The 26,423-nt window shown below is 42.6% G+C and overlaps 2 protein-coding genes across 2 annotated transcripts; both read left to right on the top strand.

Annotated features, from left to right (window-relative positions):
* Positions 1 to 1,943: 1,943 nt before the first annotated feature.
* On the top strand, positions 1,944 to 26,272 carry LOC134468378 (gamma-aminobutyric acid receptor subunit rho-1-like). The gene is made up of 9 exons (XM_063222304.1): positions 1,944 to 1,985; positions 4,107 to 4,213; positions 15,400 to 15,467; positions 15,677 to 15,900; positions 20,342 to 20,424; positions 21,002 to 21,142; positions 21,672 to 21,824; positions 22,427 to 22,623; positions 24,939 to 26,272. The coding sequence occupies exons 1-9, from the start codon at positions 1,954 to 1,956 to the stop codon at positions 25,305 to 25,307; spliced, it is 1,374 nt and encodes a 457-aa protein (XP_063078374.1). The 5' UTR covers positions 1,944 to 1,953; the 3' UTR covers positions 25,308 to 26,272.
* Positions 16,718 to 18,261, top strand: LOC134468379 (uncharacterized). The gene is made up of 3 exons (XM_063222305.1): positions 16,718 to 17,249; positions 17,536 to 17,604; positions 17,873 to 18,261. Exons 1-3 carry the CDS (start codon positions 16,763 to 16,765, stop codon positions 18,166 to 18,168), a joined length of 852 nt encoding a protein of 283 aa, XP_063078375.1. The 5' UTR covers positions 16,718 to 16,762; the 3' UTR covers positions 18,169 to 18,261.
* Positions 26,273 to 26,423: the final 151 nt, after the last annotated feature.

The raw sequence follows: 26,423 nt of genomic DNA, 5'->3' as shown, positions 1-26,423 counted from the left end.
GTGTAATAGGTGACATCGGCCTTGGCTGTGGTTCAAATGGCTAAGGCACCATACTATTATTCCGAGGACACGGGTTTGATTTTTAGTTGATACGCACACACTGTCATAGCTCACTGGGCCCAGTAAGTGTTTGGCTATTGCTATTTACTTTTGCTTGTAAGTGAAGTATGTCGTTGTAAAATCAGATGCACATGTAAAGTTCGGTTAAAAGCAAAGATTGTTGCTTTTGTTGTTGGCCTGTTATTAGTTTGCATCCTTAAACAGTACTTGTGGTAAAAGCCGTGTTTCATTTTCAAAAGACAATTTAAATCCACCTTTTTACACATGCACCATCATAGATCAAACATGGCAAAGACTGTTGCCATAATAGAGGATGATTCTGTTGAATTGCAAGTAAATAAAATAGGAGAGACCAATGCACAACTGAAATATTAGGGCAGCAGTCATTCAAAAAGTACAGTTGACTGAGACATCCTTTGAAACTTTTTTGAATGAGACAGCCTAATGAAGAACATTCTTTATAAACTGTCTCACACACTTACGGCTCCATGAGTCTCTCTCAATAACCACTGCAATGTCAGTCATGGGTAAGTGGTTAGGGCATCAGACTTGTAGTCACAAGGTTGCTGGTTCGACTCTCGGTTTAACTCGCCAGGTTGGTGGGGGGAGTAATTAACCAGTGCTCTCCCCCATCCTCCTCCATGACTGAGGTACCCTGAGCATGGTACCGTGCCGCCGCCCTTCTCCCTTTCGTGTGCCATAGGGGGCTGCCCCTTGCATGGGTGAGGCATAAATGCAATTTCGTTGTGTGCACTTCTGTGCTGTGGAGTGCTGTGTCACAATGACAATGGGAGTTGGAGTTTCCCAGATGGTCTTTAACTCCACTTTCACTTCACTTCAATGTGTTCTTCTGCAATGACAAGGAAAACATGATATGTATTGTGATACACTTTAGTCACTGCTGTGTTAAAATGTGTATAATTGAACAGCTTACTTGCTTATTAATAAGACTTTTGATAATCCTTTCCCTTATTATTGTTATCATGTTGAGTATGCTTCTCTAACTGAGTATAGGATTAACTGTCAAGCTCATTTTGTAATGTCAGATGCCCTGCCATACCCTCTATGAGGCTTCTAGTCATCCATACTGTGCGGTACAGTACTGTATGTCCCCATAAAGCTTCTGTACTGCGGTGATCAACTGTAATCAGCTTTGACCTTATGAAAGGTCATAATGTAATGTTCATCATGTTCTGTAGTGGTTACTTCAAACTGCCAGAAGCTTTATCCTGGGTCCACCCATACAAACCGTGACACACACAAAGTTATGCCTCTCATTAGAAGATTTCAAATTCTTTTACAAGGCTTTTATGCCTTTATTTTTGACAGAACATCAAGGAGAGTGTCCGGAAACAAGTGGGAGAGAGTGATGGGAGAGGATCGGGAAATAACCTCTAGTCAGAATTGAGCCTGGGTCTCCCGTGCAACAGCCTACAGTTTTGGGCCATGGCCCAGGCCGTCATTTTCTAATTGTAGCAAAATAGGAAACCAACCAATTTTGAGTATCTGTCATGGCTCGATGGTGCCCCCTGCCATGGCGGTAGGGCACCCATCTGTTATGCGGCCGACCCCGGTTTGATTCCCGGCCCGGGTCCTTTGCCGGCCGGGTCTCTCTCCCAACTCACTTCCTGTCACTATCTTCACTGTCTTGTCTGAATAAAGGCTTGAAAAGCACCAAAAAATACTTAAAAAGACACAGTGGTCCAGTTAGCAGGTGAATAAAGGATTGGGTGGTCTGATCGATTGTGCCCTCAATAGCATTCGGAGGCATTTCATGAATGCAAGCTAGACACAGCCAGGCAACAGAAGCTCAGTCTTGCTGGAAATGTTCAATTTGAGACGCAATGTAGCCAACTGTTTTACATCTTTGGCAGGTCAAAAAGACACTCTCGCATGGCAGGAGGAAGAGGACATTCACCTGTCAGGTAACCAGCTCACATGCTCAACTCGTTGCACCAAATCCAGTACAACAGAGCCGGGACACCGGCATCATGCTCAAAAGCGACTGCCTGCCAGAAAATGACTGACTTAGTGAACTGCCCCCCTGTAACTCTGGACTACAGAGGGTTAGCCATATCAAATTCAGTGTACATACACCTGGTACCCTCCACTATCACCCCAAACATTTTGGCGAGTATTGCCCTTTGCAATCCTGACTTACAACTAAGGGGTTGCAAGAATATTACTGCCCCCTTTAAGTCAGGATTGCAAAGGACAATATTCACCAAATTTTCTGGGGTGATAGTGGTGGGAGCCTGGTGTATACAGTGAATTTGATGCAGCTGACCCTCTGTAGTCCAGAGTTACAGGGGAACAGTCCATGAAGTCATTCGTTTTCTGGCAGGCAGTCGCTTTTGAGCACGACACCGGCCTCCTAAAGATGTGTTTGGTTAGCTACTGACTGGCTTGTGTTTTTACATGACATTACAAAGTAGTCGTGGCCTAATGACCTAATAAAGGAGGCTGTCTTGGTGTCAAAGGTAGCAGGTTTGATTGCTATTCTGTACCATCACTGCTGGCCTGTAACCAATACCCTGTCATTTGAGTGTAATTCAACTGTAACTCAAATGGGGTAGGCATGGCCTAATGGTTAGTGAGAGTTGTAGGTTCAAATCCCACTCTTACCTCAATCTCCCTACACCTACATCGATAGCTGAAGTGTCCTTGAGCAAGGCACCAAACCGCACATGGCTCCAGAGTCTGTAACAAATACCCTGTAAAAAACTGTTGCTTTGGGTAAAAGTGTCAGCTAAGTGTAATGTAATTTGCTTTTGATAAAATGTTTGTAATGTAACATTACTGACACTGTTGTACAGAGTGACTAACAGAGGGGTTAGGTCAGTGGCGGAACAATTGCACACCGGGCGGCAGGGCAAAACACTGATAGGGACCCCATACAGTCTGCCAAGGTCACAATAGGGCCCCCACTATGGGCCCAGGGGCAAATGCCAGTGTTTGGCTCATGGAGAGACTTTGCCAGTGCCAGTGTCATTCACTTCCCCTTGTCACATATTTTTCCTATTGGTACATAGCCTGGGTGAAAGCCTACTGTTGACTCCATCTGGCAAACAGTCTGGTAAACAGTCTGGCAAAAGCTAAGAGAAATCTGTCTCCATGGAGGGTGGGAGATGGTCTTACCTTACTCTGCCATTTAAATTCATTGGAGTTCCGAATTCAAATTAACATTCTAATTGTGCTGTATTAGCATGGCTGTTATGATATAGTGTTGCCAAAGCGTACAAATAACAAGGCAAAAGTGTAAATAGTATTACCTTAACCAATCAGTAACGGACTCCGCGGGTGACTTCTGCGTCTCCACTCTCAACCATTTGCAGATTGGCAAAACCGTGAGCGAACAGAGCTAGGAGGGTTTTGCCAGACTATGTGCGGAGCCAAAATCTTTGGGTGGAAGTACATAGGATGGCTTTGCCAGGCTAACTGGTACAGGAATAAAACCTGAAAAGCAATCGTGCAAACCCAAGACCAACTCCATATTATGCCACAGCTGTCCCAAAGTCTTGAATCACACAGACTTGAACATTGATACAAGGTGTGCTTGAAATCTAGAGCGTGTACTTGCCTTCATAAGATGCACTGTTTTATCCTGCTTTTTCTTCTTTGTTGACACTGTCTAAAGTCTTAAAGGTACACTTTGCAGGAAATGGTCAAAAAAGGTACTGCAACTGTGTTGTATATCGAAACTGGGTTGCCTATTTTGATCTTTTCATGAAAGTTTACTAAGTAATAAACTAATATTTTCTAGTATGGCCCAAGTACAGTCTTTTTTGCTGCTAAAAATGTCCATTTCTTGACATTCAAAATGGCGCAACATGGAAGGTCCCCCTTTTAATGTATGAAAGTGCAATTTTCCCTGTCATAATGAATACTTAGAATTTGATAGTGGTGATAAGTATTCATGAAAAAGGTAACATTAGTGAATGGGTAGCATGAATTCAACTGAAGATCTTGCACAGTGTACCTTTAAGTTGCCATTGCAAGCGGATATGGAATAAGTAGATGAATCTATGATCTTCTGCTCTCGGCAGTCCCACTCTGAAAAGAAGTTCGGATATGACCAAGTTCCCTGTGACGAGAACAGAACAGCTGCTGAGGATAGACGACCACGACTTCAGCATGAGGCCTGGCTTTGGAGGTGAAACCTGACAGCAAATAATATGAAAGTGTTGCTTGATACAGTACATTGTGTATGTAGGCCATTCATCCATGCAGATAGCAGCAGACATGCAGCATGTTTACTCAGAAGGCATGAGTCTCCTATAGAACTATTCATTCATTCATTCATTCATTCATTCATTCATTCATTCATTCATTCATTCAGACATGCAACACATGTTAATAGGGCATGTATCGCCTCTATCCCCAAGAACAGGGGTGGGAATCCTTGTCCATTTGAGGGGCCACTTCAAGTTTGATAAAGTCCTCCAACTGCCGTACTTAGTGTATATGAACACACACAGGATTTCTCTCTGCACTTTAGGCCTATGTTGAAGGTGGCCATCTTTACAGCAGGTCCCACCTTCACAAGGTCCCCTGAAAATACAACTTAATTGTATTGCAACTGAAATTTCTAACATTTCTCTACAAAGTATGTCAGACTTCATGTGAAACTGTATAACATTAAAATTATGTTGGGGGCTGGATATGATGTTCTCAAGGGCCGTAAACGGCCCTCGAGACATAGGTTCCCCACCCCTGGTCAAGAACTTGTAGCGTATATACTTCCATTCCGTCCATCCATCCATCCATCCATCCATCCATCCATCCATCCATCCATCCATCCATCCATCCATCCATCCATCAGTCCGTCCGTCCATCCATCCATCCATCCACCCAGTCAGATGGATACATAAGACCTGCAGCAAGTCTACAGCGCCAATACAGCACGTGTCTGCCATAGAGTCTAGAACTAGAATTGATTGCATAACATTATCCAGGATTAGCACATCAGGCATATAATTACAGGACACCACCAGTGACACGATAGGAATCAAACCTGACACATGTACCATGTAAATACTCACCTTTTCATCTCCCTTTAGTTCAAGCATAGCGTAACAATGCGTCAGGACAGACAGGGGTAGAAGTACAGTAGATCTAGAAATAGATCTATTAATAGAGAGTTTCGAATCATAATACTAGGATGGATTTGGATTTGGATAGAAGGGGAAATCATAAATTGTAAAACATTTCCACAGAAAGAGCTTCTACTGCATGAACAGATTCATAGTGACAGTCATACTTTTTAAGCGTCCTTGTGTGACTTCTACTAGCGGTACAGTATGTGCAGCATGCATTGCTCGTGCACACAATCAATTACATATGCATGGTTTCCGTGTCAATAGGGCCGAGATTTTGCTGAGTATATGTGGAGTGCGGAGGATTACGTGGTCCTTGTGAGACAAGGGATTATGGGCAGTGTTTCATTCAGCGTAATAGAAACAGAATGCATGAAACATGCAAGAGTGCAGGTTTACATAGTGACTACAATAGGGACATGTCACAACCCATATTTTGGTTAGACAAAATGGTTTCAACCAACATATTGACCATTGTATTTTTAATGCGTCTAATAACCTCTGAGCTTGGGTGTAGGTTTAGTATTGGGTGTGTTATTCATTGGAAGGAGACATTGTACACATCCCCAGGGATGGATTATTACTCAGAGGGCCCCTGGGCCAGAAAGCAAGAAAGCCCCCCCTCTATGGATGCTGGTAGTTTACAAAAAGGTTCAGGATTTCAGGACAGACGTTAGAGACCTGATGTTGCTAAGGGTTCGGGGGTAAATCTCCTGAGAAAATGTGAAAATGGTATTTTAATTCATGTTTTGTTAAAAACGAAAGTTTGGGAGAAGCGTAATGAAATATGACATGCCCATCATCGTCCAGGGGGTGTCCGCTCAGAGCTCGCACACATCTGCGGGCGCAGATACTGCCCGAGCTCCCAGTGGCGCAACATACTCCCGAGCTCGAGAATGTCTACCGCGTAGACATTTCTCATCCGTGGCAGTATTTCAGCACCACGGCCAGCGATTTTGCCCCATACGCCGCTTAATCCAACTATCTCAGCTTCTAGAGTGCAGTGGTACACGCCCGAGGTAGCCTGGGCAAATAGCCAACTGTTGACTACGCCCGAGGACCCCGTGAAGCACTTTTGATGATCGGTCCACCACGTGGACAGCCGCTCTCCTGTGAGAATCGCAAGATCACAGGAAGTCCATTCTTCAGCAAGAGCAAAGATGTATGCATATGTAGTGGGTTGGTTAAGGACATTAAATAATTGCACACATGACACACCACACATTACATATTAAATACTTATGGAGAAGTAATTCATAAGGGCAAAGTAATTCCCTGAGTTTATTAGTATTTCAGTCAAACGCTAAAAATATACATTATTTACAAGGGTTTTTATACCATGGACATTTTCTTTGTCTGAATTTACATGTGGTATTTCAGATTCACGTCAGCAGAGGGCGCTCTACTGTAGGTGATGGGAACTTGACGTGACCGCTGGCAACTCTGCAGAATAAACAATGCAGAAACGCAATGGTCACGTTTGTCTGATGTGTTGTTCTTAATTCCCATCACAGGTCGGTAAAACTGTTGTTTTTCTTCAAAATGTATTTCTTGATCAAGCACTAAAGAGTAGTAGATGTGATTTAGCGAGGTATTGTGTGAAATTTAAAACTGTATTGAAAGTTAGATCGAGTTGTTCCAAACGTGATTAGCTGTTGATTAGCCCTATGCATAGGGATGACTGGATGTTTCTGTGACAATGCTAGCGTACCATTATCCGTACGTGAGTGTTCTTTTGAATTGCCAACATGCGAGTGAACTATAAACTCATTTTGTAAAAGCTGAATTGCTACTGCCGTTTGTAATGTGAATGTAATGACAAGGGAAACTGGAACAGTTGTAATGGATGTAATACATTTGCTTTCTGAAAAGGAGTAATGAGTTCAGTGAAGCAATGGGTTTAATGACTCATACGAGAGAATATCACATTAGATAATATGTTGTTTTCTAAAGAACTGTGTATAATTTGTTGTTAAATGCAGTATGTTGTTTTGAATGTAAAGGTGCCTACCAACTGACTGGTGTCAGTGCAGTGTTGAATTCAGTACTTAGAGATGTACTATTAAAAGATCCACTTATTTGTATCTATGCAATGTTAAAGGTTCAAGGGTATATTGGTACAATGTCAAGCAAGTGTATGGGTAACTGTGTGAGACTAAGTGTATTTACAGTGTATTTCTTTGTTCAGTTAAGGAATTGTCACATCATAGGAGAAGTGAATGACCTCTATATTGAGGGTTTGGCTATGTTAATAATAGTAAGGGTCATGTATTATTGACTGTTGTTGGAGTTTATCTTTTAATTCACATTTTACCTGCTCTAGCAGAAATAAACAATGCAGAAACGCAATGGTCACGTTTGTCTGATGTGTTGTTCTTAATTCCCATCACAGGGGTAAATGCCACAGACCACGCCCACACTTAGGCGTGGGGGTTACAAATTGGGGGCTCGTCCGGGATCGGCGCCACCTACTGGTCGACGCTGATCTACATAGAACTACATACCTGAGACTACAAGATTCTTCAAGTTTCCTGCAGATCTCAACCTCTTTCAAGATGACAGAGCTACAGCTACTACACCGAGACCTTAAGCGACAGTTGTACCGATTGGCGGGGGCCGGGAACGTTGAGGTGCTTGCCAAGTTAGCACACGCATGCCACGGGCCAGACACGGGTGATGTGCCAGGTGAGGAGGCGTCAGAAGGGGAATTCCTTGACTTCGTGGTCCACTTCATCGAAAGTGAAGCATTGAAGAATCAGGAGGACCAAGGACTCTCACACCTCCTCTCACTCCGTGACCTCGTTGATGAACTGCAGTGTCCAACTCCAATCCAAGCGCCAACTGGAAAGGCAGTACAGCTGTCGTGCCCACAACAGCAGGAACATGGACATTCACGTTCCAGACTCCCTACCAGTCACACCAGCAAAGACTCTCTCATCTGACTCAACTGCCACTTCGGCAGAGCAGGTACCAAGTGGTTATGTAAGGTTATCTGATGTTGCCACATTCCTGCCCCGTCGAGAGTTTAAAATTCAAGGTGGTCAGATTTCTGACTCAGATTCTGAACTTAGCTACCACAACATCTGCAGACAGATAGATGAAGGTAGCGCACAAAGGTTTTCTGAATCAGAGGTCATCAGGGCAGTGCTGAGAATAATCAAACCAGGTACATTTAAAAACATGTTGCTAGCCAAAGACATACTGAGTGTAACTGAGCTCAAACGATTTCTGCGAGCACACTTAAAAGATCAAAGTAGCTCGGAGCTCTTTCAGGAGCTTAGCAATGCCAAACAAGCAGATAAGGAAACTCCACAACAGTTTGTTTACCGGTTAATGGGGTTGAGGGAGAGGGTACTGCTCGCTGCTCAGCAGACTGACTCAGACTTCCAGTATGACGGTAAATTGGTGCAAGGGGTTTTTCTTCATTCCCTGTTTCAGGGATTTAATGAGAAATGTTCATTTGTCCGAACAGACATCCGCCCCGAAATCTCACGTCCGAACCTTACTGATGATGCTATCCTTGAGCTAGTGTCGAAAGCTGTTAATATAGACACAGAGAGACGAAAACGTTTTGAGGGGTCATCTAAAACTAAAGTGGCCAGTGTAAATGCTGCACCAGGCGGTGAGATGCAGGGTGACAATGTTGAAGTGGAGTTAAAGGCTAATCGTGATGCTATCCATGACCTTACTACTCAGGTTTCAGTGTTAGCAAAGAGCCTGGAACGAATGGTGACTCCTGTTGACATCGCAGTCGTAAGACAGAAATCAGCCGCCAAGACCGATACAAAAGGGAGGTGCCAGACCTGTGTGTCTCAAGGTAATGAGCGTTGTAGCCATTGTTTCAAATGTGGGCAGTCAGGCCACAGAGCGATTGGTTGTCTTTCTCCGACTACACAGATGGGAAACCAGACCAGGCCACCTGGACAACGACCAGTAGAGGGCGACAGGCATACACAAGCTTCACTCCACTGTCTCCAGAGTGACGCCATGATGACACCAGGCCAACCCATGACAAGAGAGAACGTATGGCAGGGTTGATTGGAAGCAAATGCCTCCTGAACTGTCACCTGGGTGGAGTCGAAACTGAAGTACTGCTCGACAGCGGAGCCCAGGTCAGTGGTGGTCGGTAGGTCATGGCTCCAACAGAAGTTACCAGAGGTCAAAATGCAATCAATAGAGAGCCTGTTGGCCGACCACAAACTCCATGTCACAGCGGCAAATGGAACAGAGATACCCTTTGAGGGGTGGGTCAGTCCTGTTTACTAGAAATTAAAAGTGGTAAAGGGGGAGAAATAGCCATCAATGTACCAATGCTTGTTGTCACAAACTACATGGATAATCCCTTGGTCGGGTTTCAACGTTATTGAAGAGATAATCAAAGGCAGTGGCCAGAGCACAAACACAGTCAAACTATGCGACTTGCTGTCGGAGGCAATGAGTGTGCAGCGGCAGACCGCTGAATGCCTAGTGTCAGCGGTTACAGAAGCCCTGGAGGTGCCAAGCATGAGCGTTGTGAAACTGGAAAGATAGGAGTGATGGTGAGCAGCGGCCCAATTGCTTGACATCCAGTGCCGTTTTAAACCAATGCCTGTGCAAGGCAACATGATGTTTGAGCCATGCCTTGAGGGAGCCATCCCTGAGGCTTAGAGGCCTTGCCCGCAACCTCGTGGATGTACATGGTGCTGCTTCAAAGAGTGTGTCCGTACCAGTGTATAATACAACCGAGCATGACATCTTTTTGCCCAAGCGGACGATACTCGGCACCCTTGAGCCAATTGTGGACAGCAAAACCATTGACAACAGGGCCACGCTTCAAGGGCCACCAAGAAAAAAACCTGACAATGCCTTGTACTCACCCAGTGTATGTGCTACAAATGCAGTGAACACACCCGAGAGAATCACAAGTTATGGCACCCACCAGTAGACTTAAGCCACCTCCCCAGTGTAGAAAAAGAAATAGTTAACAGATGCTTTATGAGGAATCCGATGTATTCACAGAAGAGGATGGTGACATTGGGTGCATTCCCTAATCTAAAGTTAAAGATCAATCTGTCGGATAAATCACCCTGTGCAGAGAAGTTACAATTCAATTCCGAAACCCCTGCTCCGAGAGGTCAAGGAATATGTGCAGAATCTGTTGGACAGAGGCTGGGTCAGAAAGTCCGAATCTGCGTATTCATCTCCAGTGGTGTGTGTCCGGAAGAAAGATAGCAGCCTACGCTTGTGTGTGATTACCAGGGACCTCAACCGCAAGACGATTCCTGACCGCCACCCTCTACCTCGGATTCAGGACCTCTGGACAGGCTAGGGGGAAACTCCTGGTTTTTCTATCTTAGATCAAGGAGCGCTTACCACCAGGGGTTCATCAGTGAAGAGTCGAGGGAATTGACGGCGTTCAGTACACCATGGGGTTTATACGAGTGGGGTTCGCATCCCGTTCGGCCTCACGAACGCCCCAGCCCGCCTTCCAAAGGTGCATGGAGGAGGTATTGGAAGGCATCAGGGATGAAAACTTGCGTTCCGTATCTAGACGATGGTTCTGTGTTACTCAAAGACATTTCAAGATCATGTGGACAATTTAAGGCAAGTGTTGTGTCGCATGAGGGAACATGGCATTAAGCTTCGTCCAAAAAGTGTGAGGTGTTTAAAAAACAAGTCCGATACATAGGGCGCCTGATCTCAGAAGATGGCATCCAAATGGATCCAAAGGATGTTGAGGCAGTAAAGAGCGTTAGGAAAAGGGAGCCACACACAGTAGGAGATGTTCGTAAGCTACTAGGCTTCTTAAGCTACTACAGATCGTTTATCCAGGACTTTTCCCGGTTGGCTCGCCCCTTGTTCGAGTTGCTTTGCTCATCAGAGACGAATGTGGAGCCAATCAACCGACAACCCAAACGAGCCAGGACAGTGTCAAAACAGAAACAAAGTGGCCAGCTTCCATCAAGGACACCCATAGTCTGGACAGAGAAACATCAAGAAGTGGTCTGCAAGCTCATTGAAATGCTCACCAATCCGCCCATCCTAGCCTATCCCAATTTTGAGTCACCCTTTGTGTTACATACAGACGCATCTAATGAAGGGTTAGGAGGCGGTGCTATACCAGCACCAGGATGGCAAGCTACGGGTTATAGGATACGGGTCCCGCACATTGACCCCAGCAGAACGAAATTACCACTTGCACTCTGGCAAATTGGAATTCTTGGCGTTAAAATGGGCAATATGCGACAAGTTCCGTGACTACCTTTATTATGCACCCTCCTTCAGGGTTTACACCGACAATAACCCGTTAAACATATGTTCCTTAGTACAGCCCGACTGAACGCTGTGGGTCATAGGTGGGTGGGTGAGTTAGCAGACTTTAATTTTGATATCAAATACCGACCCGGGAAAATGAATGCGGACGCTGACACCCTATCTAGGTACCCACTCAAGCTCCTGGACCATATCAATGAACACACTCACTCCGTGTCCCCTGAGACTGTGTCAGCTGTATGCAGGTAGTAGGTAGTGACAAATGACGAGGTGCCAATGACGGCGGTCCTACAAGCTCAGCCATGACAGCGAGACTGATGTGCCCATAACCAATGTGGCCTCAGTTACGCCTGAAAACCTGGAAAGGCACAGCATGAGGAGCCAGCCATTAGAGACATCTTGCTGGGGAAAGAGAATGGATGGATTCCCAAATAGCAAAGACAAGGAGCTGATGACACCAGAGGGGAGAAGGCTACTGTACGAGTGGAATAAGTTGAGTGTAGAACATGGAATTCTCTACAGGTATAGTGGCAAATATAAGCGTTAGCTAGTCCTCCAGGAAACCTGAAGTCAGTGGTGCTTAAAAGCTTGCATGATGAGATGGGACACATTGGCGCAGATAAGGTTATCAACTTAGCCCGAGAAAGATTTTACTGGCCATATTTATGCAGCGGGACATAGAGGAGTATGTCTGGAGGAAATGTGCCTGTATAAAGCAAAAAACACCCTAATGTCCACCAGAGAGCTCCTATGGGCTGCAATTACCTCAAGTGCTCCATTTGACTTAGTCTGTGTGGACTACCTGCATCTAGAGACCAGCAAAGGGGGCTATGAATACATTCTGTACTTGTTGATCACTTTACGCGCTTCGTACAAGCCTACGCCACACGGAATAAATCTGGAAAAACTGCTGCCGAAAAGATTTTCCAAGACTTTATTCCCCGTTTTGGCTTTCCAGCTAGGCTGCACCACGACCAGGGTCGTGAGTTTGAGAACACCCTTTTCCATAGACTTGAGCAGCTGTCTTGGGGTCTCTCACTCACGGACCACTCCGTATCACCCCCAGGGTAACCCGTTGAAAGGGTGAATAGGACACTGCTTCAAATGCTGCGTACATTACACGAAGAGAAGAAAAGTGATTGGAAGGAGCACCTGTCTCACATTGTACATGCATACAATTGCACGAGACATGAGGCAACTGGCTATTCACCATTTTTCCTCCTGTATGGCAGAGATCCGAGATTGCCAGTTGACCTCTTGTTTGGCACTCAGTCTAGCACAGAAATATCGAACCGAAGCAGTTTTGCAGAAAAATGGGCCACGCGGGATGCGGGAAGCTTACCAGATCGCAGCCCAGAACAGCAAGAACTCATCGGCCAGAATAAGAAGTACTATGACCGTGGCACAAGAGGTTTCACACTCCAAGTAGGAGACAGAGTAACTTGTGAGGAACCTATCAGAAAGAGGAGGGCCCGAAAACTCAGGGCTTATTGGGAGAAGACAGTGCATCGGGTGTAGAGCGGATTGAAGATGGACCCGTGTATAGGGTGCAACCAGAGACGGGCACCCAAGCTCTCAGAGTCTTGCACCGCAATCTCCTGTTGCCAGTCAATGACCTGCCTGTCGAGGATACAGCGACTGAGCGGAGAGCATCCGTAAAAGAAAGATGCAAGCGGCGGGAAGCCTTTCCACCAGTGGAGGCTGAGGCAGACAGTTCAGATGGGGAAAGCTTCACTTATCTCGGAGGACCTGTGGATGAAATTCCGATGTATAATTTCCGAAAAGAACGGTCCCGTGATGAAAGAGGAGTGCCTCAAGTTGCCGATGCAGAGTCCACACTTCCGACAGCCATAGGTTTAAGGCCTGATGACAATCAACATGAAGAACAAGAGCTGGAGGATGCAGTAGAGACGGAAGCTGGCAACCAGCCTCCACCTGAGGAGGTACGTGATGGACATGAGACAGAAAGGCAAGGAGAAGAAGGAATGGCGGGCCAGGGAGGTCAGGAAAGGGATGAAGAGGAGTTGGATGGAGAAGGAAGAGGAGGGGTGAGAAGATCGAGTAGAGTTGCACGACCAAGAGAGATACTGACTTATGATACACTAGGTCAGCCAGTATATAGACCCTTTGGAGTGGATGCAAACAGTCTTTCGTCTTTGCCTAGCTACCCCACCCCAGTATTGCAGGGCTTCCCACCATACTACATTCCCCAGCTGTACTACCAGTACCCCCGTCCGAACTATTATAGTGATTAAAAGTAGTGGAATTGGGTGGGAACTGTCCGGAGACAGCTCTTAAGAGGGGGCGAGTGTAGTGGGTTGGTTAAGGACATTAAATAATTGCACACATGACACACCACACATTACATATTAAATACTTATGGAGAAGTAATTCATAAGGGCAAAGTAATTCCCTGAGTTTATTAGTATTTCAGTCAAACGCTAAAAATATACATTATTTACAAGGGTTTTTATACCATGGACATTTTCTTTGTCTGAATTTACATGTGGTATTTCATATTCACGTCAGCAGAGGGCGCTCTACTGTAGGTGATGGGAACTTGACGTGACCGCTGGCAACTCTGCAGAATAAACAATGCAGAAACGCAATGGTCACGTTTGTCTGATGTGTTGTTCTTAATTCCCATCACAGGTCGGTAAAACTGTTGTTTTTCTTCAAAATATATCTCTTGATCAAGCACTAAAGAGTAGTAGATGTGATTTAGCGAGGTATTGTGTGAAGTTTAAAACTGTATTGAAAGTTAGATCGAGTTGTTCCAAACGTGATTAGCTGTTGATTAGCCCTATGCATAGGAACGACTGTATGTTTCTGTGACAATGCTAGCGTACCATTATCCGTACGTGGGTGTTCTTTTGAATTGCCAACACGTGAGTGAACTATAAACTCATTTTGTAAAAGCTGAACTGCCACTGGCGTTTGTAATGTGAATGTAATGACAAGGGAAACTGGAACAGTGGTAATGAATGTAATACAATTGCTTTCTGAAAAGGAGTAATGAGTTCAGTGAAGCAATGGGTTTAATGACTCACACGAGAGAATATCACATTAGATAATATGTTGTTTTCTAAAGAACTGTTTATAATTTGTTGTTAAATGCAGTATGTTGTTTTGAATGTAAACGTGCCTACCAACTGACTGGTGTCAGTGCAGTGTTGAATTCAGTACTTAGAGATGTACTATTAAAAGATCCACTTATTTGTATCTATGCAATGTTAAAGGTTCAAGGGTATATTGGTACAATGTCAAGCAAGTGTATGGGTAACTGTGTGAGACTAAGTGTATTTACAGTGTATTTCTTTGTTCAGTTAAGGAATTGTCACATCATAGGAGAAGTGAATGACCTCTATATTGAGGGTTTGGCTATGTTAATAATAGTAAGGGTCATGTATTATTGACTGTTTGTTGGAGTTTATCTTTTAATTCACATTTACCTGCTCTAGCAGAATAAACAATGCAGAAACGCAATGGTCACGTTTGTCTGATGTGTTGTTCTTAATTCCCATCACAGGGGTAAATGCCACAGACCACGCCCACACTTAGGCGTGGGGGTTACAAATACATGCTTAATCCAAATTTCAGAGAGTGAACTAATGGAACGCAATATGACAGTTCCACACTGGAGTTCACTGAGCTCCTGAGAGCGGTCCTTTCATTCACAAATGTTTGCAAAAGCAGTCTGAATGCCTAGGTGCTTTATTTTATACACCTTTGACCAGGCTAAGTGATTAGGACACCTGATTCTGATCAATTGGATGGGTGAGCGCGCAAATACTTTGGTAATATAGTGTAGTGTATGTGTGTATGCATGTATGGTATGTATGCATGTACTATGTATGTTCATTATGCCATTTTCCACATGAAAGGTTCATTTCAATCCATATGAAATACCATAAAAGAGGATTTATGTTATTGTTAGTTGATTAACTAGAAGGCTAGTTTTGCAGTTTTTTCTTTATTTGTGTTGAAACAGGACCAGCCATCCCAGTAGGGGTAGATGTTCAAGTGGAGAGTCTGGACAAAATATCAGAGGTTGATATGGTGAGTCTCTCTCTCTCTCTCTCTCTCTCTCTCTCTCTCATAATTCATAAACAGAAGTGGGCAGCCTCAGAAAGGCAAAGTCCTGTTTCTGTCTGTGTTGATCGCCTCATAATTACACCTGATTTATATGACCTTTAACCTTTTACATTGACTGACAAAAGTAGCACATTAAGATGCATACAAATACAGTTAATATTTTTTTAACGCAGGATTTCACCATGACACTCTACTTGAGGCACTACTGGAAGGACGAGCGTCTCTCGTTTCCCAGCAACAAGAACCAAAGCATGACCTTCGACAGTCGTCTCGTCAAAAAGATCTGGGTGCCCGACATGTTTTTTGTACACTCCAAGAGGTCGTTCACACACGACACCACCACAGATAACGTCATGCTGAGAGTGTTCCCTGATGGCAAAGTCCTCTACAGCCTCAGGTAACTAGACTGGCCTTGCCATCAATAAGCGTCCACTCTGTTCTCGTTTCCCTGTACACGTTAAATCTGGGTTGTGACACCAGGTGGCATAACAAGGACTTGTGTCCTTACTCCATGGTACTGTAAGGTCATATATTATGGGGAGCAGAGGCGTGCACAGATAGGGACGAGGTAGGGCTGGAGCACCACCAAGTTTGCCTTACTGGACAAAAGTGCCCTTTTGAACGTTTTTATTATTATTATTATTATTATTATTATTTTATTTAATATACTTTTTCAATGTGGGGTTAAGGCTATAGCCGATGTTGCTTGCCATGATCCTAATTGCTTGATAATAATGCCCTGGGATGCCACATGCCCCCTCAGACATGCACACATCCCTCCCTTTACCAACGTAATCGTGCTTGAAGTGACAGATTCGGAAGCGCATTGCAGCACAGGCAGCAGTGTGGTGGGCAGCCCCACATACCTTCTCGCTTCCAGCCAGGTAACACAAAAGGAAACCCCATTATCTTTTAGATAATTATATTATATCATATCATATATAATTGTACTGACAATTTATTGAATAAAATTGCTTTTAAAATAATTAAGGTAGTCTACATTTTAATTCATTTGCAGTAGGGGAAACCAATGGCCATAAACTGCCAAACATTTGTGAGCTGGGCAGCAGCACACCATGAACATTCTAAAAGGCTTTGTTACTGATATTCAAACCAAAACCATGTTTCCATGGTAATATTCCATAGAATGTTTACTTTAGATCTACAGACTAGAATTTTCAAACTAGAATTTTCAGTAATTTAGCAAAGATCAGCTCAGTCTGACTTGAGACACCAAAGAGAACAGCTGCTTTTTGACCATGAGACTTCGAGATTTTTTCTGCTGCTGCCTACCTGCTCCTGGACATAACTTTAATGATGACCAGAGATCAAGGGACAGTAAGGTAGACAACAGCAACAAGAAGAAATTTGGTAAAGGAATATGGAAGAGACTGGGTAACCAGAGCAAGAAAAAGTTAAGAAAAGAGGCCAAGCAACTGAGAAATCAAATGGCCGATAGAAAGAGGGAGGTCCATGTGATGGACATAATCTCTGAGGCAGAAGAAGAACCTGTGAAGGCCCCACGTCCACGTCCGGTGAAGTGGGAGACACTCTATGAGAATCCAGAGGATATCAGCATAGAGAACATAGTCTTCCACAAGGCCTGGGTCCATGCTACCCAGGACAGTCAGGATGTCGTCAGCCCAGAAGTACATGTGGGGATGCCTGAGGGAGACACAGCCCAGGCCAAGGCTGAGATTCCACTCAGTATTGACCTGCTGGAGTCTGTCTATGCCAACTTGTCCTGTAAGTATTATGCCATCCATGTCCTTAAATTGCCCTTGCTATTCCTCAAAATCACTATCCACATATATTTTCTTAAAACTATTGTTACCTTTCAATTATTTACATTTTACTTTGCTTTCTTTATGAGTCTGGAATACTACAAACTGATTAGATTAGATTAGATTAGATTAGATTAGATTAGATTAGATTGGATAAAACGTTATTGTCTGTTACACATGGAACAAAAATTGTTATTCAGTTATTCTCACAGGCATTAAAAAAGACATTTTCTATATTTTTTTAACAGCTGGCATTGACATGGATCTTCTGCATCACCTGGAGCAACTCTCTAAGCATTTGTCCAAAGGAGATAGCAGTAAGCTTAAAATAATATATACTGTATTTTTCTAAAAAAAAAACAAAAAAAAACTGCACAGAATGTTCAAAACTGTTTCTGATTTGATTTCATTAAATGATTTCAAGTTTTAGGCTTTTTTTGTAAGCACATGGAATGAAAAGTATGTATGAAAATGCGCTATTCTATACAAACACATTTGAATGGATTATACTGCTATATCAGTAGTAAATAGATCCATAGATTTGACTGATTGCTTGAACGGATGTCATCTCCCTTCCCTCACCAGGCGGAGGTGATCAGCCTTCCCAGGCCAGTGAAAGCCCTGTGCTGGTCCCCAACGCTGGAGACCGAGAGCTGGTGCCGAGGCATCTGACCATGCATGAGGAGGATGAGAAGGAGTGTGCTCTCTTGGAGGAGGAGAGGAGGCTGCAGTTGCTGGCCTGGTTCCAACAAGGAGGACTGGCTGTTTTCAATACAGCAACAGCAGCAGCAGCAGCCCAGATGAAACATATTGTGGCACTATTGTTTAACAATGTCTTTGTGCTAATGATGCAGAAACTATATTCGTTCATTAATATTTAATAATTTTATTGATTTTGTGTACTAGTCCAATATTATATTTTCATATTTACAAAATAGCAACATTGATATTAAGATTAAGTATTTTAATTATAATAAATTTTATTCATATCTGCCATTTTGTTGCTTGCTCTTCTTTGTGTATTAGTCGTATATGGAAACTGTTAACCCAATACACCTTCAGCGAGGAGTATTCACATTTAACAACTTTCAAATCCTAAACTAACAGCACAACCCATGGTCTAGTTTCCTTGTGTAGCAGTCTGACACACACACACACACACATACGCGCACACACACACACACACACACACAACAATTATAGACTATACAAATATACCTGTAATTACCATAGGCTATACGAATATACATTTAATTACAGGTTATAAGAATATACATCTAATGTGTATGACTCCTTTACCACACATTTATGAGACTCAAAAAAAGAACTGACATGCTAGCTTCCTCATGAGCTCCATCATACTTATGACGCTCTCCTGGAAGACATACTTTGCACTCATAAATCACAAGTTACACAACTATTGTACTTCAAGCTCCTAAGATAGTCTTATTTACTGTGCCATACACCTGACCCATTGAGAATTTATCAATCCTATTGAGAATAAGCTGAAAATTCACAAGAGCTGAATATGAATGTCCATGTTCAATATACCAGGGATTCTTAACCTTTTTGATACCAAGGCCCTTTTTTCAGAGCAGAGTGGCCTGGGGCTCCTCAAATACCCATACAAACATACACTATTTGCCCACTAGTGCGAAACTGAAAAGTTTCTGTGGTGCTCGAGGTTGTGAACGTGGCCCATAAACTATGGAACATTGCTTTCAAAAACCAGGCATAGATAACTGTAACTGCACAAATCAAAAGACAGATTCCCTTGGTTTTTTTTTCCACTGCTGTAGGATACCATGAGCAGCCTACAGACTATGCTAGTTGTGATGAGTCTTTAGCCACGCCCTGTTTACCAAGCATGGTGGGAGTAGTAATTTAGCATTACAAGCACAGTTAACAGCCTATAAAAAGTTAACTTGGTGACTGTTTTGTTTAGGGCTTTCTGTTCAATAAAGACGCTTTTGCACACCTCTGTAGTTGGGCAGGTGCGTAGGATGTTATCCCAGCCGGGATGTCAGTCAAGTACAAATAAATCCTGCACACAGTCCATTCCACCAACAAACTTTACTGTAATACAACGTTTTTACCTGAAGAAGGTCGGATGACCAAAACGTTGTATTAAAGTTTGTTGGTGGAATGGACAGTGTGCAGGATTTATTTGCACTTTTTTAGGGCTTTCTAAAAAAAAGTTATTTCTTTGATGCTGTGGTACCACATTTTAAAAAAGTCTTTAAACTTTGGGGCGGTGGTGGCTCAGGTGGTAGAGGAGCCGCTGGGCATCCAGAAGGTTGCAGGTTCGAGCCCCGCTCTGCCTGAACCCATCGATGTGTCCTTGAGCAAGATACTTAACCCCAAGTTGCTCCTGGTGGCAGGGTGGTACCCTGCGTGGCAGCCACTGCAGTGCCACCCATGTGTGAATGTGTGTGTGAATGTGAGGCATAAAATGTAAAGCGCTTTGAGTGCTCGAAGGAGTGGAAAGGCGCTATATAAATGCAGTCCATTTACTATGTTACCATTTAAATGAAATGTGGGCAGGTTTTTTTTATAAGACAAATTATTGGTTCTAAACTGCAATGAGCTGAAATAACTAAAACAACACCTTTCTATGGTGCAATACTTGTAAGATCCTGTATTGCCTTGATATTATTAATAATGTATGATAATATTTTAAACATTTATGATAGGCTTAATGATAATATAGCCATATTATATTATATAGCTTATAACCAAGGCACTCGCCAGTTCCACATGGGGAGGGAAACCAAGTGAATATCTTTTTATTTTGGTGAGGGTTTTTTAGCTGCCGGCCACCTACGAATGTGGTCTGCAATTTCTGTTCATTCTGCAGAAATGCAACAATGTTTAGCAAGTACCTCAGAGCCTTTGGCACATAAGGGCCCTTGAACACATGAATGACTGGTATTCACAATAATATGGTAGTAATAAATGATAATGAATAACAAATAATAATTGATTATCTACATGTAAATTGATGTAAATACATTTTAATCATTTGAAGTTTTGTGCTTAAAACTGTCTTTGCAGGGTGACGGTCACAGCCATGTGTAGTATGGATTTGAGCAGATTTCCGCTGGACACACAGACGTGCTCTCTTGAGATCGAGAGTTGTAAGTCTTAAAATGGCCTTTTATCTCTTCTTTTCCGGTGGATATTGAAACAATTTGTTTTTTGATTGTTTCAATCTTCACAGTATTGTGAATGCCTGGAAGCTTTTAGTTGTGAGCAAGGATCTAAATTTAACTTAGTTTAACCAAAATGGCAAGTAGATGTTAATCTTACGAGCCAAACACACTCACCAATGGGTCAAAGTGGCTAGTAAGTTGGTCTTTCCTACCAAATTGAAATTTCACCAGCATTTGGCCGGTTGGCTGGTGTCAGTGGTGTAGTCTACGTAGAACGCGGGTATAGTATACCCACTTCTGAATTCCAGGGATTTCAGTATACCCACTTCAAATTGATTGATCCATTATTTTGAATAGCACAAATATATACAGTATACCCACTTCAAAAAATGCTCAAATATACAGTATACCCACCATAAAAAAGTAGACTACATCACTGGCTGGTGTTAATTTAGAGCCCTGGTTGTGTGTGATGCAACCCATTTAAATGTCCATACTACTTTCCTAGAACATGTGACTTACTTTAAAAGATGCCAATAAATGTTTCTTATCCCTGTTGAAGATGCATACACGGATGATGACCTAATGCTTTACTGGAAGAAAGGGAACGAGTCACTTCAGACAGACGAGAGGATTTCTGTTTCTCAGTTCCTGATACAGAAGTTCCACACCTCCACAAAGCTGGCGTTTTACAGCAGCACAGGTTTGACTCTATCACTGCTTCAAAAAGATAAATGTTACAAAAGGATCGAAAATTAAGAGCTCCTTTTTGCAAAACACATTTCAGTGCCTTTTTATACTGTATATGTTTTAAAGGTAGAGTATAGAGAGGTAGAGTAGGTTATTTTCAGAATTAATGCTGAGCATATTATAATACAAATGCCATATTTGTGTACACTTGTACACTTTTCTTAAATTAAAAGGTGGATCTTCTCAGTGTCTGCCATTTTGAATTTCCAGTAAAAGACATCTGTGGCTGTAAAATGTAATGCACTTCTGTCAGACCAGTAAATATTAGTTTATTACTAAGTACATACAGTATTCCTGAAGTATCAAATGAAAATTGAGAATACCAGTATGCAGCATGCATTTTGAAAATTAACAACTAAAATTACATACTCTGCCATTAGCTAGGCCTAATATTAACAGACGCAAAAACATAACATGACTTTTTTTTAACACTTTTGAAAAAGGATTTCATGTCTTATTTCTGATATGGTGTTACCCTTCAGGGTGGTACAATCGACTCTACATCACCTTCACTCTGCGACGCCACATATTCTTCTTCCTGCTGCAAACCTACTTCCCCGCTACGCTGATGGTCATGCTGTCTTGGGTGTCCTTCTGGATCGACAGGCGGGCTGTTCCTGCCAGAGTGCCTTTAGGTGAGTGCTTCCCAAACGTTTTCTCTCTTTAGGACCTTCGCCGTTGAATTGTACAGTTACGACAGGGGCTGGGATTTGATTCGGACCCAAGACATTTCCTAATCTTCCCCCCATCTCTCTCTCCCAACCATTTCTTGTTACCACTTCATACTATCCTGAACATTAAAGGCATTAAATCCCCCCCCACACACACACAATGTTTGACCCCACTCCCACCTTTTTAGATGCGTCCTAAGAGGGTATGTTTGTTCGTCCGTCTGTCTGTCTGAAACGCATTCTTTGTCTGAAACGCATTCGAACTGTCATTCCCTCCTGTGTCCACAGGGTGGCAGTGCATAGACGGATGCATCTTTGTCCGCCTGTCCGACTCGTTTGTATATTAATGTTATCAGGAAGGTGTCTATGTGCACCTGGTCTGTTATACAGTATACAGCATTTTCCTTACAGCAACTTACTGTCTAACTAAAATACACACGTACATTTTAAAAATACTGTATGTTGTAGATCAAGTAAATAAAAATCTTCTGGATTTATACATTACATTTTTATGTAGCTAAAGTGCTTCTGACCATGACCATGCTATAAACACATTTGCGTTCCAGGAATCACCACAGTGCTGACCATGTCCACCATCATCACTGGAGTGAACGCCTCCATGCCGCGCGTCTCCTACATCAAGGCTGTGGACATCTACCTGTGGGTCAGCTTCGTGTTTGTCTTCCTTTCGGTGATAGAATACGCAGCTGTTAACTACCTCTCAACCGTGCAAGAGCGGAAAGAAAGGCAACTACAAGAGAGGGTATTTATTTATTTACCTTTTTTGGGCACATACAAACACTACAGTGTACACTGTACAGTGTTACAGTATTTTCAAGCACTGTCAAGGATTTAAAACAGCAAAATGGAAAGCCTCTAGTTGTCTTACCACAAGAACATTTAATTAATAACCACAATTGAACTTCATTTCAATTAGCTCATCTACACTCGCCTCCAAAAGAGTTGTCGCCTACCCATCTGTTTGGAATAACAGCTAATAACCTGACTTTCAATTAATCACTTGGCTTCAGAAGTCACTCATATGAAAGCTACAACCCTTTCGAATGAAAATGTATGTACAAAAATAAATTTCATGCACCAAAGAAAGATTGACCCTTTAATGAACACAGACAGGGCAGATTTTGACAAGACAAAAGTTTTGTCGCCTATCGAACATAATGTGAAAATGAGCAGATAAGTCACTTCAAAACACTTCAAATACGCAGATCGGGTGTCATACTTAATCACTGATTCACTCACACCTCTCCAGAAAATCAACTTTGGCCTTAGGTGTATGTTTAGGGTCATTGTAATCATGGAAAGCAACACAATGAAAATCAATGGAGTTCAATAAGAGATGGTGACATATTTGCTATTCATAGAGCAATACATTTTCAACTTCATGATGTAATCAATGATAAAAGCCCTCACACACCAGCAGCATGCATGCAGCTCCACATAAGAGCTGTATCCCTCCGATGTTTGACTTTAGGCACTATGTATTTTTTCCAAATTCTTCACCTTTAACACCAAAGAAGTCTCTCCCACTGTCCTGTCTCAAAAAAGCCAGCCAAGAGTATGTCAGGCCTGATTCTGAGAAAAATGAAGGCTAATGGGACTCATACTCTGAAGTCAAGATCCCAAGATCAACCATTTTAGAACTGATAGCATCAAAACTATATGGTGTTGGAGATGAAGAATATGAAAAAAGAGAAATGGTGCATAAAGTGAAACATGGTACAGATACAGCTCTTATGAGGAGCTGCATGCATGCTGCAGGTGTTTGAGGGCTTTTATCATTGATTACATCATGAAGTTAAACATGTATTGCTCTACGAATAGCGAATATGTCACCATCTCTCATTGAACTCCATTGATTTTCATTGTGTTGCTTTCCATGATTACAATGACCCTACACATACACCTAAGGCCAAAGTCGATTTTCTGGAGAGGTGAGAGTGATTCAGTGATTAAGTATGACACCCAATCTGCGTATTTGAAGTGTTTTGAAGTGACTTATCTGCTCATTTTCACATTATGTTCGATAGGCGACAAAACTTTTGTCTTGTGAAAATCTGCCCTGTCTGTGTTCAATAAAGGGTCAATCTTTCTTTGGTGCATGAAATTTATTTTTGTACATACATTTTCATTCGGGAGGGTTGTAGCTTTCATATGAGTGACTTCTGAAGCCAAGTGATTAATTGAAAGTCAGGTTATTAGCTGTTATTCCAAACAGATGGATAGGCGACAACTCTTTTGGAGGCGAGTGTATATGTACCTACATAAATAGTGATTAACCACCAAAGTTAGCAGACTTTGGTGCTGGTTTGTGTGGTTGTATTGAAAACAATGGAATCAAATGTTGGCATGGCAGTACTCAGCCCTTTGTCAGAGCTGGTGTATGGTGGGCTTTACTTTCTAATCCAGGGATGTGAAACTCGGGCCCAGTGCCTAATCTGGCACGCACCATCATTTTATTTGGCCTGCAAGATCATTTTCAGCCTGATCTCTCAGAGTTCCACGGAATGGACACGGATCTTTGGGACACGAAATCTGTGTCAGTTTAACAGATTTTGCCAAAATTCTGTGCCCCTGGACACGGAATTGTTTTCCGTGATTGACACACGGAATTTGGCCCACAACTCTATCCCAGATTTTGATTTTAGCCCACTGTGAATTTGAGCTTGACACCCCTGTTCTAATCCTTCTATATTCTTTCATATCAGTTGGGACACAGTGGCTCAATGAGCTTCGCACCTAACCTCATACCGCACCAGTGGTGGCCATCAATACCCTGTACACTCTACAAGATAACTTGTCAATGTCAGTGTACAGTCTGGCTGTATGTTTTGCAGCTGAAGATTGCTATCGCTGGAAATTCAAAATGGCAGACATGGAGAAGATCCACCTCTTTACGAATGTTCCCATTCATGAGTTTTCCCAGTCATAATGAATACTTACAAATTGATGGTGATGGAAAATACTTGTGAAAAAGATAACATTTGTGAATGGGCAGCATAAACTCTGGAAGTAAATTACCAAAAAAATGACATACTCTACCTTTAATGTTCTTTCCAGCTACCATGTACATGCAGCCTTAGCCACGCCAATCAGCTGATGATGCTGAGCAACAGCTACAGTGACATGGACGCCAATGCCACAGGCAACTATGGGATGGCTGAGGACATGAACCATCACAGCACCACAGGGAACTACAGGATGCCGGGTGCCAATGGGGTCACGCGAGAGAGGCTTATGGTGCAACTGGCGATGGCTGGCGGCACACACCACCATGACGGGGCCACACACCACCACGGCACCTCGAGAGCATACAGCAGCAGCAGCAGCACGTGGATCGACACACACACCATAGACAAGTACTCGCGGGTCATTTTCCCCGGGGCTTACACACTCTTCAACATTGTATATTGGTCCATCTATTTATAACATTTCTACCACTGTACAGATACTGAAATGTAGAATCAATGAAATGTGATTTGCATGATGTAAAGACGCTATACATGATATTTGTGCCATTTTATATAATGCATTCACTATAATGAAATTTAAAAATCCCAAAGAAGAGTAAGGAAATAGTCCTACTAACCAAAGTATATGAATGCCATTGCAGGGACCTCTGCCTAGCTTTCCCCTGCCACCCTAGAATTCACAAATTTGCCTCCCTCTGCCACAACAACAAACTCACAACATACTGCCCAGTCTGCTAAACGTCTTTAATGGTTATAAACATACTGGCCAGTCTGCTACATGTCTGGTTATTATACATTTTTGATGGACAACATGCATTTCCTCACAAGCTTCCTTTTACCACATGGACACTTCAAACTGGGACAAAAATCATGTATGGTGCCTTTAATTTATATTAAGTCAATTCATATTCATCATGGTGCGTCTTTAAGTTATGGCAGAAAATAATTGCAATTTATTGTACATTACCCTATCATTGCGATACAACTGACTTTGAATCTGATTGTGATTCTGATTGTGCAGTGTTTGTATTATTGACTCCATTGAATGACTTGAGCAGTAAATGTTACAAGCAATAATGGTGGCTCTTTACGTGGTTCCTTCATTTTTCTATCATAATGCTTGGCATGCCAATTTCAGAGAACACTTCAATCAACACATCTGCTCCTTAAAATGTAAGCTTTCAGGCGTCTTCAATGCACAGTTCAGATTGTTCCTGGTTTATTTACACCCTATTGCCGATATTCATTTTCCTAGTTTTACTCAAATTTTCTCAAATTGTGGTGTATTTTTTCTAAATAATGTAATGTAATATGTTATGAGATATGCAAGGCTGCTGTATTTGTACTGTGACTAGTACAAGTACTGTATTTAATTGGTGAGAAAACATGAGCAAAAAGCAGCTCTTTGTGTCTACGTACATATTTGACCAATAAATATTTTTTTTCTGATTCTTCATTTATTCTAATCTTTTATATGTATACAGTATAGATACTTAGTCCTGTGGTTCACATTCGTAATCATAACAGATTACTGGAATTACATTGTAAATTGTATTTACAATACTATAATAAC

This window comes from Engraulis encrasicolus, chromosome 18 (genome assembly GCF_034702125.1).
Source record: "Engraulis encrasicolus isolate BLACKSEA-1 chromosome 18, IST_EnEncr_1.0, whole genome shotgun sequence".
In the NCBI taxonomy this organism is placed as follows: Eukaryota; Metazoa; Chordata; class Actinopteri; order Clupeiformes; family Engraulidae; genus Engraulis; species Engraulis encrasicolus.
The sequence above is the reverse complement of the archived record's forward strand: the minus strand, read 5'-3'. Positions and strand labels throughout refer to the sequence as shown.

Bases quoted from the DNA above. Each gene is read 5' to 3' on its own strand.
- LOC134468379 (XM_063222305.1), top strand. From the start codon at position 16,763: ATGAGACTTCGAGATTTTTTCTGCTGCTGCCTACCTGCTCCTGGACAT. The intron at 17,250-17,535 runs GTAAGTATTATG...TTTTTTTAACAG, and splicing joins TGTCTATGCCAACTTGTCCT to CTGGCATTGACATGGATCTT. The intron at 17,605-17,872 runs GTAAGCTTAAAA...TTCCCTCACCAG, and splicing joins TTTGTCCAAAGGAGATAGCA to GCGGAGGTGATCAGCCTTCC.
- LOC134468378 (XM_063222304.1), top strand. From the start codon at position 1,954: ATGGCAGGAGGAAGAGGACATTCACCTGTCAG. The intron at 15,468-15,676 runs GTGAGTCTCTCT...TTTTTAACGCAG, and splicing joins AAATATCAGAGGTTGATATG to GATTTCACCATGACACTCTA. The intron at 22,624-24,938 runs GTATTTATTTAT...TGTTCTTTCCAG, and splicing joins AAAGGCAACTACAAGAGAGG to CTACCATGTACATGCAGCCT.